Source organism: Scyliorhinus canicula, chromosome 1 (assembly GCF_902713615.1).
Source record: "Scyliorhinus canicula chromosome 1, sScyCan1.1, whole genome shotgun sequence".
Classification (NCBI taxonomy): domain Eukaryota; kingdom Metazoa; phylum Chordata; class Chondrichthyes; order Carcharhiniformes; family Scyliorhinidae; genus Scyliorhinus; species Scyliorhinus canicula.
The window spans coordinates 306,469,116-306,486,028 of record NC_052146.1 but is presented as its reverse complement, the minus strand read 5'-3'; the positions used below and the strand labels follow the sequence as shown (position 1 = coordinate 306,486,028).

General features: G+C 53.0%; 1 protein-coding gene across 2 annotated transcripts in view; it reads left to right on the top strand.

The window, feature by feature from the left end:
- LOC119976527 (zinc finger C2HC domain-containing protein 1B-like) overlaps positions 1-16,913 on the top strand; it is a 56,770-nt gene that overhangs the window by 27,672 nt on the left and 12,185 nt on the right. The window contains exons 3-4 of one of the 2 annotated variants that reach the window (XM_038817084.1): positions 521-640; positions 9,156-9,294. In XM_038817084.1, coding sequence (XP_038673012.1) covers positions 521-640; positions 9,156-9,294 — 259 coding nt within the window. The remainder of the gene's footprint in view (positions 1-520; positions 641-9,155; positions 9,295-16,913) is intronic. The other variant, XM_038817093.1, reaches the window with a different exon arrangement.

The window sequence follows — 16,913 nt, the reverse complement described above, 5'->3', positions numbered from 1 at the left end:
GGTGCCAATGGCGGGCGGTCTGCTCGGTCAACGTCATGAGATACTAACATGGGAGCTTGGGATTACCCTGGAGTCTCCCGGAATCAAAGGCGAATCCACAGAATTCCCATGGGAGCAACTCCTGAAGAAAAGCCACGGGATTGTTTCTAAGAATGTTAATTTCACCTCCTTTCATTTTTAAAATTGTGATTGCAAGCGGGGAAATTGGCTGATTGGCTGACAGTCAAGAATCACCCAATCGGGTAGCAGGGAGCCTTTTGCTTTGCAATTGGCTGTGGAAGAAAACAGGACTTTGCGGGACTGTGTTTGCCAAGTGGAGGGTGTGGGTGAAAGGTCACGTGTTGCTGCTGCCAGGAACATGTCCCACCAGAGTCAGCATCCTAACTGGGGATGGGGGCAGGGAAGGAGATAGGGAATAAAGTCTGAGACGGAAAATCTTGCTCAAAGTTCGCTTCAGGTTATTGGAAGCTGATTCTGACCCACCCCGCCCCCCGAACTCAAGGCTTGCTATTATTTTCAGGAACGACATGAACCCATCTGTAGCAAAGTCGTGACTAAGAAGAAAAGAGTGTTCAATTCATACAAGCAAAGAGCTGCTGGGACAGGTGTATCCTCAGTGAGGGGGCCGTCCGCTACCAAGGTAGGACTGAACCCCCGAACATTTCAGGACACTCGAGTTACTGGACATGTGCGTGTGTCCCTGGGCGGACGGTGAATGAACCCTCAGGTCTACGGGTTGAAGTGCGGAGGGGAGAAAATGGGAGCAGTCTGGCTGTGGTTCGTGTGGTGATATGCATCACTGTAAATACACAAGGGGTTCATGTAAATACACATAGACTAGACAGACACTAGAGGGAGCACCAGAGACATGACACATAGACATTCAACCAATATGCCAGTAAGATAGGACACGACCAATGGCCATTCAAGACACACCCAGACGTGACACTACCACAGAGGGCCATTACTCCAACCCAGAGAAAAGGACCCAGCACACATGATCTTCCTCTTTCCAGTGGAGACACTTAGTGAGTACAGACAGGATTGATTGAAACACATCACACCCACCATGTGGATTGTAGCAGACTGGTTAGATTGTCTGAGTAGCTATAGAAGGATTAACGGGAGAGTTGAATCCAAGTAGGAGAATTGTTAACTGTTCAATAAATGTGTTAAAGCTATCTCCAAGTCTGAACCTTCCTTTGTCAGAGTGCACACCAAGGAAGCAGCTTATGCTACATCAAGAGCATAACAAAACATGGTACCAGTGAATGACTGTTTAAATCCACATAGTTACAACTCAGCAAACAGTGACAACCAGCAACAGCAGCCAGGCAAGATGATGTTCGAGATTCTGGTTCCACAGCAGCTCAGGTAGCAAGGCAATCTCAGTGAAAACTGGCGTGCGTTCAGGCAGAGATTTGAGATCTACCTGGCAGCGTCCGACTTTGATGGTGTGGAGGATGCAGAGAAAATAAAACGTCTACTTACCACCGCGGGTGAAAAAGCAGCAGAAATCTTCGAAATCTTCAAATACTCAAAGGGGCAAAACAGGAGCGACTTCCAGGCAGTCCTGGACAAATTCAAAGAATTCTGCGGGGAAAATACAAGGAAAAATGGCAAAAGAGGGGCCAGTACTGACCACGAGGAGAAGGCAGGCTTTCCATTGCAGAAAACGGCAGTTTTGATTTGCAGCCATCTTGGAAAAGGAGCTGCACATGCGCAGTTGTGCAAAGAACACACAGAACGGGAAGGTCCGTTTGCGCATGCGCAATTGCGAAAAAGGCAGCAAGTAAAGGAACAGCGATCTGCGCATGCGCAAGTGCTTCCTATGCTATATGTCACGAGCTTTGTTACATCAGAGGCCCTGGACCATGCTCACTTAAAGGGGAAATGTCCCAAAACAATAAAAAAAAATTTAAAGCCACAAAACAAGATTCTTTCACCTGGAACGACAACACAATGCCTGATCTTCGACCAGTAGCTGAAAGTAACATCCGCAGAATCCTGCAACAAGCAGCTAGCACTGCCCTAGAAGATGTCCTTGAAGACTATGACTCAGACCTTGATTTCTTCTTTGGACATCACGAGCCCAATGCCAGCTCCAACACAAAAAGTAATGATATGGTCCGAGAAGACTACGACTCAGACGAAGATTTCATTATTGGACGTGGCGACCCCAGTACCAAATCCGAACCGCAACTAGACGTGTTGTACATTGAAGACCCCGACGACGAGTTCTTCGGATTGGGGAATCCTCAGCCCAGCCTATCTGACATCCCGACTCGTGAGGGCAGGATTATGCTGCTGCCTGACGCCACGAGACAGAGAGCGGCACAAGCCCACAGAGAGCGGCCTGCTGCCACACAGAGAGCGGCCTGCTGCCACACAGAGAGCGGCCTGCTGCCACACAGAGAGTGGTCCACGCACCGCAAAGGGTCCCTGACTCCACACAGAGAGTGGTCCACGCACCGCGACGGGTCCCCGACTCCACACAGAGAGTGGTCCACGCACCGCGAAGGGTTCCCGACTCCACACGGAGATTGGGGTCCACGCACCGCGACGGGTCCCCGACTCCACACAGAGAGTGGTCCACGCACCGCGAAGGGTTCCCGACTCCACACGGAGATTGGGGTCCATGCACCACGAAGGGTCCCAGCCTCCACACAGAGAGTGGGGTCCACGCACCACGAAGGGTTCCCGACTCCACACAGAAAGTGGTCCAAGCACCACGAAGGGTCCCAGCCTCCACACAGAAAGCGATGAAAGACTCCACAGCGAGACAACTGCACATCTCCACACAGAAAGTGACTCCAGTGACACAAGCCTCCACAGCGAGCTCGTGGACAGCCTCCACGATAGAAGCTACGCAGGACTCCAGAGAGCAGTCTTTGCATGAACAAGACCATGAGGGTCTAGCGACCTCCTCTGAGCAACCAGCAGCGGAAGATGCAAGTCTGCCACGCTCAAGTGAACAACAGAAAGACTATGACAGTCTGCCACATTCAAGTGAACAACAGAAAGACTATGACAGTCTGCCACGGTCAAGTGAACAACAGAAAGACTACGACAGTCTGCCACGCTCAAGTGAACGAGAAAAGCAAGCGGCAGATACCATCATCAAAAACATGGTAGAAGGCAAACAAGCCAGATATATAAAAATGAAAGCAATTAATGGACGTTTGTTGCAGGAGTTGGCTGCTCAACAGCAAGAGCTGGATATATTAAACACGAAGAAGGAAAGCCTGGGGGCTGGGATAGCACATTCCCAGGTGAAGCAAGAGGCTGTGGTGCTGTATGAAAAGCTGCATGAGCTGGAAACTCACCGCAGAGGATAAGAGTATGGGATCGCCACAGGAGGAGAGGGAGCGGCTCCTAAAACAGTTTAAAGAAGACAATCACAGTGAGACTACTGGTGACTCCGGTGACATCACGGTAATGCAAACCTAATCTGCTCGAGCCTCTCCACAAGCAAATGCATTCCTGAATGAAATTACTCCAGACGGGGAGAATCGACAAGCCAAAGCTGATTCACGTAAGCCGGACATGACTCCAGACGGGGAGCGCCGTGAACTCAGCGACGGCCGCTCAAGGGAACAGCAGATGCCACTAAGAACACTGACATGAGTAACTGTGTGCAGGACTCATATTATCCACAGAGTGTGGTCCTTGAGCACAGCAAACACGACAACGAAACCAACCAACACAACAACATCAAAGACAATAGCAAGAAGCGTACCAAAGGCAACAACGTCGACAACAAGCACGACAAAAACAACACCAATGGAACTATGACTGGTACGACATGGTACAACTTTGCAAATGAGGGACACTGTTACTGCTCAGCTCAGTACAATGAAATACCATGGCAGGACGATGCATCTTACCAATTCACGTTTGCTACACTACCGACAGGCAACCCGGCTTTCAGGACAGATGCCATCAAGGATTACTACCATAAGCATTGACAAAAAAAAGAAACAGACTCCAAATCAGTCAATGAAGTGATTTGAACACTTGAACACCTCCTGATGACCAAACACCAGGTCACTGACGGCGTTAACAGTGGAATGACAACGTCACCATTGACACTTCCATATCAGACCATATAAAGTCGTGAACTTTGGACTCATAACTTTTATTTTGTATGGCCTTATCCTCAAAGTCATCACAGTCATCATAACTTGTATATGGCATCACTTATCTTCCTGATTTTGTTCAATTTTCTTTAATACTGTACAGAAAATATGTAACACAAAAAAGGGGGGATGTGGTGATATGCATCACTGTAAATACACAAGGGGTTAATGTAAATACACGTGGACTAGATGGACATTAGAAGGAGCATCAGAGACATGACACACAAACATTCAACCAATAGGCCAGTAAGATAGGACACGACCAATGGGCATTCAAGACACGCCCAGACGTGACACTACCGCAGGAGGGCATTACACCAACCCATATATAAGGACGCAGCACACATGATCTTTCTCTTTCCAGTGGAGACACTTAGTAAGTACAGACAGGGTTGATTGAAACACATCACACCCACCACGTGGATTGTAGCAGACTGGTTAGATTGTCTGAGTAGCTATAGAAGGATTAACAGGAGAGTCAAATCCAAGTAGGGGAATTGTTAACAGTTTAATAAATGTGTTAAAGCTATCTCCAAGTCTGAACTTTCCTTTGTCAGAGTGTACATCAAGGAAGCAGCTTATGCTACGTCAAGAGCATAACAAAACAGTTTGAGCTTTAAGAAATCAGTTGGTTGGGCAGCATGTGGCACAGTGCATAGCACTGGGACTGCGGCGCTGAGGACCCAGGTTTGAATCCCGGCCCTGGGTCACTGTCCTTGCACATTCTCCCCATGTTTGCGTGGGTTTCACCCCACAACCCAAAGATGTTGTGGGCAGCACGGTAGCATTGTGGATAGCACAATCGCTTCACAGCTCCAGGGTCCCAGGTTCGATTCCGGCTTGGGTCACTGTCTGTGCGGAGTCTTCACATCCTCCCCGTGTCTGCGTGGGTTTCCTCCGGGTGCTCCGGTTTCCTCCCACAGTCCAAAGATGTGCAGGTTAGGCGGATTGGCCATGATAAATTGCCCTCAGTGTCCAAAATTGCCCTTAGCGTTGGGTGGGGTTACTGGGTTATGGGGATAGGGTGGAGTTGTTGACCTTGGGTAGGGTGCTCCTTCCAAGAGCCGGTGCAGACTCGATGGGCTGAATGGCCTCCTTCTGCACTGTAAATTCTATGAAAAAAAATGTGCAGGGTAGGTGGATTGGCCACGCTGAATTGCCCCTTAATTGGAAAACAAAAAATAATTAGGTACTCTAAATTTAAAAAAAAAATCAGTTGGTTGTAGAAAAGAGTGAAGACTGAGATAAAGAGGGCCATGGTTTTGGTTCTGGGAAGTTGCGATTGGGACTGTGTTGTTGAAAGCAGGGTAGAGCAGATATACTTCCCAAAGGCAACTGGATAAATACTTGAAAGGAAAAGAGACTGCCGGGCTATGGGGAAAGAGCAGGGGGTGCGATTAATTGGTAAATCTCCCAGGGAGAGCTAGTACAAGCTTGATGGGCGCAATGGCCTCCTTCTATACCATATGATTCTTTGAAATGGGCCAGTGCAGCCGAGCGTGAAATCTATGGAACAAAAAATGTTGGGAACACCGGCAGCACCTGTGGAGGACGAAACCGAGTTAATGGGCGGGATTCTGGTTCCCCAGCCACGTGTCTATCGGCACTGCCGGCGGGAACAGACAACGCCAATGGCCTGAGAAATCCGGCCAATATTCCATTAACTGTTTCTTTCCCCACGCGTGCCGACTTACCGTCTGAGTATTCCCAGCATTTCCCGTTTTTAATTCACATTTCCAACATTTTCAATCTTTTGCTTTTGTGGAGAATGTGGATTTAAATGGCGAGGGTGTGGGCGGGAGGAGTAATGTTTGTCTTTCACATTGCGCGGGATTCTCCATCGCCCGATGCCGAAATCGGGACAGGCGCCGGATTGATGGCGATGCTCCGCCCTCTCCAAATCCACATCATCGGGCCGCGCCCCGCGCGCAGTCGCAACGCCATCAGCGATGACATGGTACGTCATCAGCCGACCCAGCCGCTATATTCTGCCTCCGATGGGCCGAGTTCCCAACGGCACGGGCCACGAGTGGTCCCGGCAGAGGGGAGCCTGGTAGGCCGACTCCGGAGAGGGTGTGCGGGCAGTGCCCACTGCCGCCACACTCTGCCAGGATCCATGCCGCTGGCAAGGGGGGGGGGGCTTCTGCCAGGGCTGGGGGGAGTGGTGGGGGCTGCCATTAAGTGGACTGTGGTGAGTGGATACCGAGTCCAGCACGGCTGCCGCCATCTTTTCCGGTGCGACCTGTGCAGGTGTGGGGGGGGGGGTGGTAGGTGTACGCTGGCCTGCAGCTTTTCAGCCCTCCGCATGTGCAGCACGGGACCGGGCGATTTTCCGCGCGTTCCACCTGTGTTTCACGCGGCGCCGGTGCTAGCCCCTCACCGATCGCGGAATCGGTGAGCGGTTCACACTGATTTTCCCGTCGTGAAACGACACGGATCCTCCATGGTGTCGGCATTTAGCCTCAAGAACTTAGAATCCAGCCCATTGTGGCTGGAATGGAATGGATTGCGAATAGTTAAACTGCACCGTGGGTTGTATCCGATCATTTCACACATGGTTCATTGTGGAACAGATAAATGAGATGTGGAGGATTGATCAAAGTGCTCAGAATTAAGAAGGGTTCAGACAGAGTGACAAATTGTTAAAACTTCGATAACCAGAGGACATGAGCTTAAGGTGATTGGCAAAGGAGGATAGTTGGGATGTGCTGCCTGATTGGGGAATGAGTACAGATTGGATTAGAGTGCAGGACAGACATGTTCCTGTGAAAATGAGAGATAGAAATGGCAGGATTAGGGAACCATGGATGACGGGTGGAATTGTGAGACTAGCTAAGATGAAAAAGGAAGCATACATAAGATTGAGGCGACTCAAAACTGATGAAGCTTTGGAGGAATATCGGGAAAGTAGGACAAATCTCAAAATCGCAATAAAGAGGGCTAAAAGGGGTCATGAAATATCTTTGGCTAACAGGGTTAAGGAAAATCCCAAAGCCTTTTATTCGTATATAAGGAGCAAGAGGGTAACTAGAGAAAGGATTGGCCCACTCAAAGACAAAAGAGGGAATTTATGCGTGGAGTCAGAGGAAATGAGTGAGCTTCTTAATGAGTACTTTGCATCGGTATTCGCAAAGGAGAGGGACATGACGGATGTTGAGGCTAGGGATGGATGTTTAAATACTCTAGGTCATGTTGGCATAAAGGAAGGGGGAGGTTTTGGGTATTCTAAAAGGCATTAAGGTGGACAAGTCCCCAGGACCGGATGGGATCTATCCCAGGTTACTGAGGGAAGCGAGGGTCGAAATAGCTGGGGCCTTAACAGATATCTTTGCAGCATCCTTGAGCATGGGTGAGGTCCCAGAGGACTGGAGAATTGCTAATGTTGTCCCTTTGTTTAAGAAGGGTAGCAGGGATAATCCAGGGAATTATAGACCTGTGAGCTTGACGTCAGTGGTAGGCAAACTGTTGGAGAAGATACTGAGGGATAGGATCTATTCACATTTAGAAGAAAATAGACTTATCAGTGATAGGCAGCATGGTGCAGGGAAGGTCATGTCTTACAAACCTAATAGAATTCTTTGAAGAAGTGACAAAGTTAATTGATGAGGGAAGGGTTGTAGATGTACTATACATGGACTTCAGTAAAGCATTTGATAGTTTCCCATGGCAGGTTGATGGAAAAAGTGAAGTCGTATGGGGTTCAGGGTGTACAAGCTAGATGGATGAACTGGCTGGGCAACAGGAGACAGAGAGTAGTGGTGGAAGGGAGTGTCTCAAAATGGAGAAAGGTGACTAGTGGTGTTCCACAGGGATCCGTGCTCGGACCACTGTTGTTTGTGATATACATAAATGATCTGGACGAAGGTATAAGTGGTCTGATGAGCAAGTTTGCAGATGATACTAAGATTGGTGGAGTTGCAGATAGCGAGGCAGACTGTCAGAGAATACAGCAAAATAAAGATAGATTGGAGAGTTGGGCAGAGAAATGGCAGATGGAGTTCAATCCAGGCAATGGAAGTGTCCTGGGGAAAATTGATGCACAGAGAGATCTGGGAGTTCAGGTCCATTGTACCCTGAAGGTGGCAACGCAGGTTGATAGAGTGGTCAAGAAGGCATACAGCATGCTTGCCTTCATCGGACGGGGTATTGAGTACAAGAGTCAGCAGGTCATGTTACAGTTGTATCGGACTTTTGTTAGGCCACATTTGGAATATTGCGTGCAGTTCTGGTCGCCACATTACCAGAAGGATGTGGATGCTTTAGAGAGGGTGCAGAGGAGGTTCACCAGGATGTTGCCTGGTATGGAGGGTGCTAGCTATGAAGAAATGTTGAGTAGATTAGGATTGTTTTCATTGGAAAGACGGAGGTTGAGGGGAGACCTGATTGGGGTCTACAAAATTATGAGAGGTATGGACAGGGTGGATAGCAACAAGCTTTTTCCAAGAGTGGGAGTGTCAGTTACAAGGGGTCACGATTTCAAGGTGAGAGGGGAAAAGTTTAAGGGGGATGTGCGTGGAAAGGTTTTTACGCAGAGGGTGGTGGGTGCCTGGAATGCTTTACCTGCGGAGGTGGTAGAGGCGGGCACGATAGCATCATTTAAGATGCATTTAGACAGGTATATGAACGGGCGGGGAACAGAGGGAAGTAGACCCTTGGAAAATAGGCAACAGGTTTAGATAAAGGATCTGGATCGGCGCAGGCTGGGAGGGCCGAAGGGCCTGTTCCTGTGCTGTAATTTTCTTTGTTCTTTGGATAGTATTTTTCAAAAGGGAATTGGCTGAATACTCAAAGGAAAGATTGCAGGGATATGCGGAAAGATTGGGCGTGTGGCACCAACTGGGTTACTCTTCAAAAGGGTCAGCACAGATTTACTGGGGTGAATGGCCTCCCCCTGCACTGCACGGGACAATGATTGTACGAGAGCTTGTTTGTGATGCTGCATGCAGAGAATTGTTTATCTCATGTGTTGAGTGGAAATTGTTTAAATTACACATTTCCCCTTGTGCACCACATCAGCAGAAACCCGCCTCAGTATCACACTGGAAACAACAGCATGAAGACTTCATCAACACCATCAGATCAGCTAGACTAGCAACAGATGCTGTGAAGAAAGGGCTTCCACTGCCTCCTCCACCACCGGCCAGTGTCAATCCAGGTACCCGGATATTGCAGAGTGGATTTTACTATCTATATAATCTGTACATCTCAACACAAAGTCGCTCACAATCTCGATTATTTATATTCAATGATGTTGAAAGTTTCCACAGATTCACGAGGACAGAGTCCTCTGAAAGGATTCCCCCCCCCGGAGTCTCCCAAGGTTCTATCCTTGCCCCTTTCTCTCACTGCCCATTGGGAACTCCAGCTAAACACATGGGGTCAGATTCAAGAAAGGCCCAATATACCCTTCCCTCTCCCAAATCTACCCCCCTCCCCCCAGCCCCTTCCCTCTCCCAACTCCACCCCACCCTCTCCCGACTCTTCCCCCAAACCCCCCCAGCATTGCCCCTCCTCCAGCCCCTTCCCTCTCCCAAATCTACCCCCCTCCCCCCAGCCCCTTCCCTCTCCCAACTCCACCCCACCCTCTCCCCTCTCCCAACTCTTCCCCCAAATCCCCCCAGCATTGCCCCTCCTCCAGCCCCTCCCCTCTCCCAATGCCACCCTCCATCCAGCACCGCCCCTCTCCCAACTGTACCCCCTCCCCCGACCCCACCCCCAGCACTTCCCCTCTCCCAACTCTACTCTGACCCCCAGCACCGCCCCTCCCCTCCACAGCCCCTCCCCTCTCCCAATACCACCCTCCCCAGCACTGCCCCTCCCCCAGCAGCTCCCCTTCCTCCAGCCCCTCCCCCCAGCAGCTCCCCCTTCCCTCAGCCCCTCCCCACAGCAGCTCCCCCTTCCCCCAGCCCCTCCCCACAGCAGCTCCCCCTCCCCCAGCACCTTCCGCAGCACCACCCCTCCCCAATACCTACCCTCCCCTCTCCCAACTCTACCCCCACCCCCCCCAATACCTACCCTCCCCTCTCCCAACTCTATCCCCCCCCCCCCACGGAGCTCTACCCCCAGCCCCCAACTCTACCCCCACCACCCCATCTCTATCCCCCTCCTCCCACACCGTCCCTCCTCCAGCTCTACCTCCACCCCCGCAGCACCTCCCCCATTCTCAGCATCTTCCGCGGCACCTCCCCCTCCCCCAGCAACGCCCCTGCTGGAGCTCTACCCCCCCTCCCCCCCAGCACCTCCCCCTACCCCAGCCCACCCCCTTCCCTGAGCTCTACACCCAACCCCCCAGCACCTCCCTCCCCCAGCCCCACCCCCTCCTCCAGCACATCCCACTCCCCCTTCCCCCAGCACCTCCCCCTCCCCCAGCCCCTCCTGCTCCCCAGCACTACTCTCCCCAGCCCCTCCCCAGCCCCTCCCCCTCCCCCAGCCTCTCCCCCTCCCCAGCCCCTCCCCTCCCCCAGCCTCTCCCCCTCCCCCAGCCTCTCCCCCTTCCCCAGCACCTTCCTCCCCCAGCCCCTCCCGCAACACCTACCGTCCCCTCTCCCAACTCTACCCCACCCCCTCCAAGAGCCCCTCTCCCACCCCCAGCACCTCCCTCCCCAGCCCCACCCCCTCCTCCAGCACATCCCACTCCCCCTTCCCCCAGCACCTCCCCTCCCCCAGCCCCTCCTGCTCCCCAGCACTACTCTCCCCAGCCCCTCCCCAGCCCCTCCCCCTCCCCCAGCCTCTCCCCCTCCCCAGCCCCTCCCCCTCCCCCAGCCTCTCCCCCTTCCCCTGCCTCTCCCCCTTCCCCAGCACCTTCCTCCCCCAGCCCCTCCCGCAACACCTACCGTCCCCTCTCCCAACTCTACCCCCACCCCCTCCAAGAGCCCCTCTCCCACCCCCAGCACTTCCCCCTCCCCAGCCCCTCCCCCATCCTCTCCCCCTCCCCCAGCCCCTCCCCATCCTCCCCCTCCCCAGCCCCTCCCCCTCCCCAGCCCCTCCCCCTTCCCCAGCACCTCCCTCCCCCTCCCCCAGCCTCTTCCCCTCCCCCTGCCTCCTCAGCTCTACTGCCTCCTGCCCCAGCATCGCTCCTCCCCAGTTGTATTCTTCCCGTACCAGCCTCCCCAAACAGGTGCCGGAATGTGGCGACTAGGGGCTTTTCCCAGTAACTTCATTGAAGCCTACTCGTGACAATAAGCGATTTTCATTTTCATTTCATTTCATTGTTGGCCAGGTCTGTCTTCGGAGAAGTCTTAACTTGTTTTTGTTCTGTAATTGTGCCTCTCATGGCTTCATTATACCCTCACAGCTTGGACGGTTCTCCGACTTTTCCTCTTCAGTCTCTCTCGTGTACCTCCTGACTTCCTCCGGACATTACTGAGTCTTCCCTGCCAGTTCTTCAGTTTGTTCAAATTGACATTACATTCATTTTGCGTTGCTTTGTAATTTTCCAGAGCGCCAAACGTTGTTCTGAGAGAATCTGATAGCCTGTGAATTGCCTTTCAGCAAGTCTCGTTGAGTTTCTTCCACTGTTCTTCCATTCTGCTGTACAAAGCATCCTTCATCCCTTCATGCTGCTGAAGGGTCATGCATATGCTCATTTTGCATTTGATCTTGAAAGACAATCCGCTCTTCTTTCAACTATTTACTACCTTGTTGAACTAACGCTAGCTCTTGCCAGCTCATGCTGCAATTCAGTACATTGCTTTTTCGCTACTGTTAGCTCCAACATTGGTTTTGCTGAAGCAGTACTGCACATCTTGGGCGGCATTCTCCCCTACCCGGCGTGACGGAGGGTGCCGGCGTAGGGGAGTAGCGCCAACCACTCAGGGGTCGGGCCTCCCCAATGGTGGGGAATTCTCCCCACCTTTGGGGGCCAGCCCCGTGCCGGAGCGGTTTGCACCAGGGTAGCATGGTGGTTAGCATAAATGCTTCACAGCTCCAGGGTCCCAGGTTCGATTCCCGGCTGGGTCACTGTCTGTGCGGAGTCTGCACGTCCTCCCCCTGTGTGCGTGGGTTTCCTCCGGGTGCTCCGGTTTCCTCCCACAGTCCAAAGATGTGCGGGTTAGGTGGATTGGCCATGCTAAATTGCCCGTAGTTTCCTAATAAAAGTAAGGTTAAGGGGGGGTTGTTGGGTTGTGGGTATAGGGTGGATGCGTGGCTTTGAGTGGGGTGATCATGGCTCGGCACGGCGTTGGGGGCCGAGGGGCCTGTTCTGTGCTGTACTGTTCTAAGACTGGCGCAAAAAAACCGGCGCCCCCGGCAGCAGGGCTGGCCGAAAGGCTTTCGCCGGTCGGCGCATGCGCCGGCAGTGACGTCAGCGGCAGCTGGCCGCTGACATCACTGCCGGTGCATGCGCGATGTGGGGTTCTCTTCCGCTTCCGCCATGGCGGAGGCCTTGTCGGCCGCGGAGGAAAATAGTGCACCCAGGGCACTGGCCCGGAGTCTGAGCGGGGGGCCCCGATCGCGGGCCAGGCCATCGTGGGGGCACCCCCCGGGGTTCGATCGCCCCCCACCCCCCCCAGGACCCCGGGGCCCACTCGCGCTGCTGATCCCGCCGTTATAGAGGTGATTCAAACCTCGGCGGTGGGAGAGGCCTCCCAGCGGCGGGACTTCGGCCCATCCAGGGGCCTCTCCGATCGGATTGGCGAGATTCCCGCCACCGCCACTTCCCGAGTGGCGGAGAATCTCTGCCACGGCAGGGGCCGGATTTTCGTCGGCCCCAGGCGATTCTCCGACCCTGCTGGGGGTCGGAGAATTTCGTCCCTTATTAGTGCTCAGGTTTATACAGAGCGGCATATTGATTCATTAGAGTCTTTCAAGGCAGCATCCTCTTTGAGTACCTTTTCTGACTACTGTTGTGCTTAGCAGATATTGTCTGAACATTTTCTTGTGAAATCGCTTCATTATCTTTTTGCAGGTTTTTGTTTTAGGGGGGTGATTATCTCAGATAACTTTCCATCCTTCCAGCCATTGACAAATATTTTGAACTTCCAAGTTGTGGAGAGTGCAGTGCGGACCTTAAAAGACGGTCTAAAACACCCCAACGAAGCAATGTGGGAGACAGAAAACCTCAAAATGAGGGAGACCCCAAGCCGAGGGAGAAAGTGGACCCCAGAGAGTGGCAGACAGAAGACCCCAGAGTGTGCAGGACAGGGGACACCCATCACTGATACAGCACTGCCACCTGCTGTTGCAGTTTGGGTAATGTGTCATCATTTTCAAATGGTTCTATTTTGAACCTTTCAGCTGCATCTCAGCCTTTTTATTCTGTGTCAACTTCTTCGGCTTCTGCACTTCATTGTACTGACATGGTCTGCTGCCACCTTGTGGTTCACTTCAGTATTGACTCCCTTGGCCTGAGTCCTCTGCCTCCCATGTTCTGGACCTCCTGGGCGGGATTCTCCCAGCCACGCGCCAGGCCGGAGAATCCCTGCGAATGGGCCACGCTGCCCCGACGCCGGCACGCGATTCTCCGCAGTGCGGATCGGCATCGCCGTGGTTGGCGCGGCGCCGGTCGTGGGCCTCTCTCCGCAGCCGGCCCGTCGTTCTCCGGCCCGGATGGGCCGAGCGGCCGTAGGTCAAGAGCCGCGTCTCACCGGCGGCATTCTAACCGCTGGCAGGACCTCAGCGTGTGGGGGGCGGTCCGACCCCGGGGGGGGGGGGGGGGGGGGGGAGACGGTCCGACCCCGGGGGGGGGGGGGGGGGGGGGGAGACGGTCCGACCCGGGGGGGGCAGTCCGACCCCAGGGGGGGGCCTCCGATGTGGCCTGGCCTACCGATCGGGACCCACTGATCGGCGGGCTGGCCTCTGTGGCTGGGGCCTCCTTCAATGTGCCGGCCCCAACGTAACATGGCGCAGGGCTACAGGGGCCGGCGCGGAGACAAGGAGGCCCCAGCCACAGAGCCAGCCTGACGATCGGTGGGTCCCGATCGCGGGCCAGGCCACATCGGAGGCCACCCCCATGGTCGGACATCCCCTCCACCCCCACAGGCCGCCACCTGACCCTCACACCACCGGCCCAGAGCAGGTTAGAACGCCGCCGGCGAGACTCGGATCTTTATCTATAGCCGCTCGGCCCATCCCGGCCCGAGAATCGGCGGGCTGGCCGCGTAGAACATGCGTAGGTCCTGCGCATGCGCCAACTCACGCCACCCGGCCGAGGCCCTTCAGCGCCGGCCTAGCCCCCGGAGGTGGCCCGTCGCTGGAGTGGTTCATGCCGCTCTTTGGCACCGGTATGGCCCGCCCCGCCGGATAGCGGGAGAATCCTGGCCGAGGTTTCAGCCAGCTACTGAATTCGTGAAACAAGAGCTGAGAATACCGGATAGACTCAGCAAGTTTAAAAAAAATAAATTTCAAGTATGCAATCTTTTTTCCCCCCCAATTAGGGGACAATTTAGCGTGGCCAATCCACCTTCCGCACATCTTTTTGGGTTGTAAGGGTGAGACCCATGCAGACATGGGGAGAATGTGCAAAGTCCACACGGACAGTGAGCCGGGGCCGGGATCGAACCTGGGACCTCGGCGGCGTGAGGCAGCAGTGCTAACCTCTGCCACACCATGCTGCCCGAGAAAGCAGAGTTAAATGGGCATCTTTACCCAGTGCCTTGTTGCAATGTCCAGTGAACATAGAATATAGAAAAATACAGCGCAGAACAGGCCCTTCGGCCCACGATGCTGTGCCGAACCTTTGCCCCAGATTAATCATAGATTATCATAGAATTTACAGTGCAGAAGGAGGCCATTCGGCCCATCGAGTCTGCACCAGCTCTTGGAAAGAGCACCCTACCCAAGGTCAACACTTCCACCCTATCCCCATAACCCAGTAACCCCACCCAACACTAAGGGCAATTTTGGACATGAAGGTAAATTTATCATGTCCAATCCACCTAACCTGCACATCTTTGGACTGTGGGAGGAAACCGGAGCACCCGGAGGAAACCCACGCACACACGGGGAGAACGTGCAGACTCCGTCCAGACAGTGACCCAAGCCGGGAATCGAACCTGGGACCCTGGAGCTGTGAAGCAATTGTGCTATCCACAATGCTACCGTGCTGCCCTTAAGAACAAATTAATCTGCACTCCATTATTCTACCATAATCCATGTACCTAGCCAATAGCCACTTGAAGGTCCCTAATGTTTCCGACTCAATTACTTCCACAGGCAGTGCATTCCATGCCCCCACTACTCTCTGGGTAAATAACCTACCTCTGACATCCCCCCTATATCTTCCACTATTCACCTTAAATTGAAGCCAGGGACAAGATGGGGAAGCAGCACCTCATCTTCTGGTTGGGCACATTGCAACCCTCGGTATTCAACGCTGAGTTTGGCAGCCTTAGATTGTGACCTTTCTCCATCTTAAACCCCTTCAAAATAATATTTCATACATGTATTGCCTCAATACCCCACCCCCAACCCCCACCCCTCTGACACCAAGCCATCTGTCTTTAATGATCATCTTCATTATTGTCACAAGTAGGCTTACACTAACACTGCAATGAAGTTACTGTGAAAATCCCCTCGTCGCCACACTCCGGCCCCTGTTCGGGTTCACAGAGGGAGACTTCAGAATGTCCAATTCACCCAACAAGCACGTTTTTCGGGACTTTAGGGAGGAAACCGGAGCGCCCGGAGGAAACCCACGCAGACACGGGGAGAACGCGCAGGCTCCGCACAGACAGTGACCCAAGCCGGGAATCGAACCCAGGACCTTGAAGCTGTGTGGCAACATTGCTAACCACTGTGCTACCAATTTCTCACGGCTGCACTTTAATATCCAACACATTCTCCCCCTGTTCATTACTCTGAAAGAGGCAAACGGACTGGAAATGTTCCCTCGCCGTATAGATGCTGCGGGACCTGCTGGGCTTTTTTCCACCATCCTCTCGCCTTGATTCAGCCTCCACAGTATTTTGCTGACTGAATTTCTGAGCTTGGGAATGAGCTGGACAGTAATCATTCATCTCTGGCTGCCTTTTCTAAAAGCTTTATCTTTTCAATTCAGCTCGGCCACCGAGCGTTATGGTGCCAGTCAGGACCCTTCCTCCAGCTCTCTTCTAGCCCCACTCTAGAGGCGCTGTTCCTGACGGCTGCCTGTTTTCAAAGGTAAGTTAGGATTTTCTTAATGTACCATTTGCTCACCCTTCTTGTGTTCTGGCCCGGTTCATTGACTCTGTCTCTGTGTGTGATTAGTTCTGGCTTCGCATCTGCACAATGGATTCTTTTGCTGCTTTTCAGCCATTTTTTGATCTGGCTGGGTACCTTGACTCTGGCAATGGACCTCCATGTACCCTGGGGAATCCCTCAGTTCCCCTGTCTGTAACCTGGCTTTTATTCAAGCACTTTCCAATTGTGTCTCTAATTCAGGTGCTTAGGTCTCTTCCGTCAGGCTCCAGGTCATTTATTTCTTCATGTTTTGAGATTCTGGCTCTCTTCCCCAGCTTCTCTGGAATTTCGATTTCCATCCTTCATTGCCGCCTTGTTTGGTGCGTCACCAAGAGGTTTGGAAGCTTGTTGGCTTGAACATAAACCATTCATTGGTACCACGCACCTATTTCCATTTCCCAGGCATAACCATGTGTAGGCACTGTCTCTATACTGACTCCTTCCAGACTTTACTCCACAGACCATGTGACTCGCTCCGTCATACGGTGGGCAATAACGTTCTCCAATCCCACCTTAACCCTTACTGTGCTGAACACCATTATCCTAAGCCACCCTCACTCCAAGGTGTGTACATCCTTCCTGATCTTTGGTTCTCAGAGGGACGTAGTGTCGATGGGA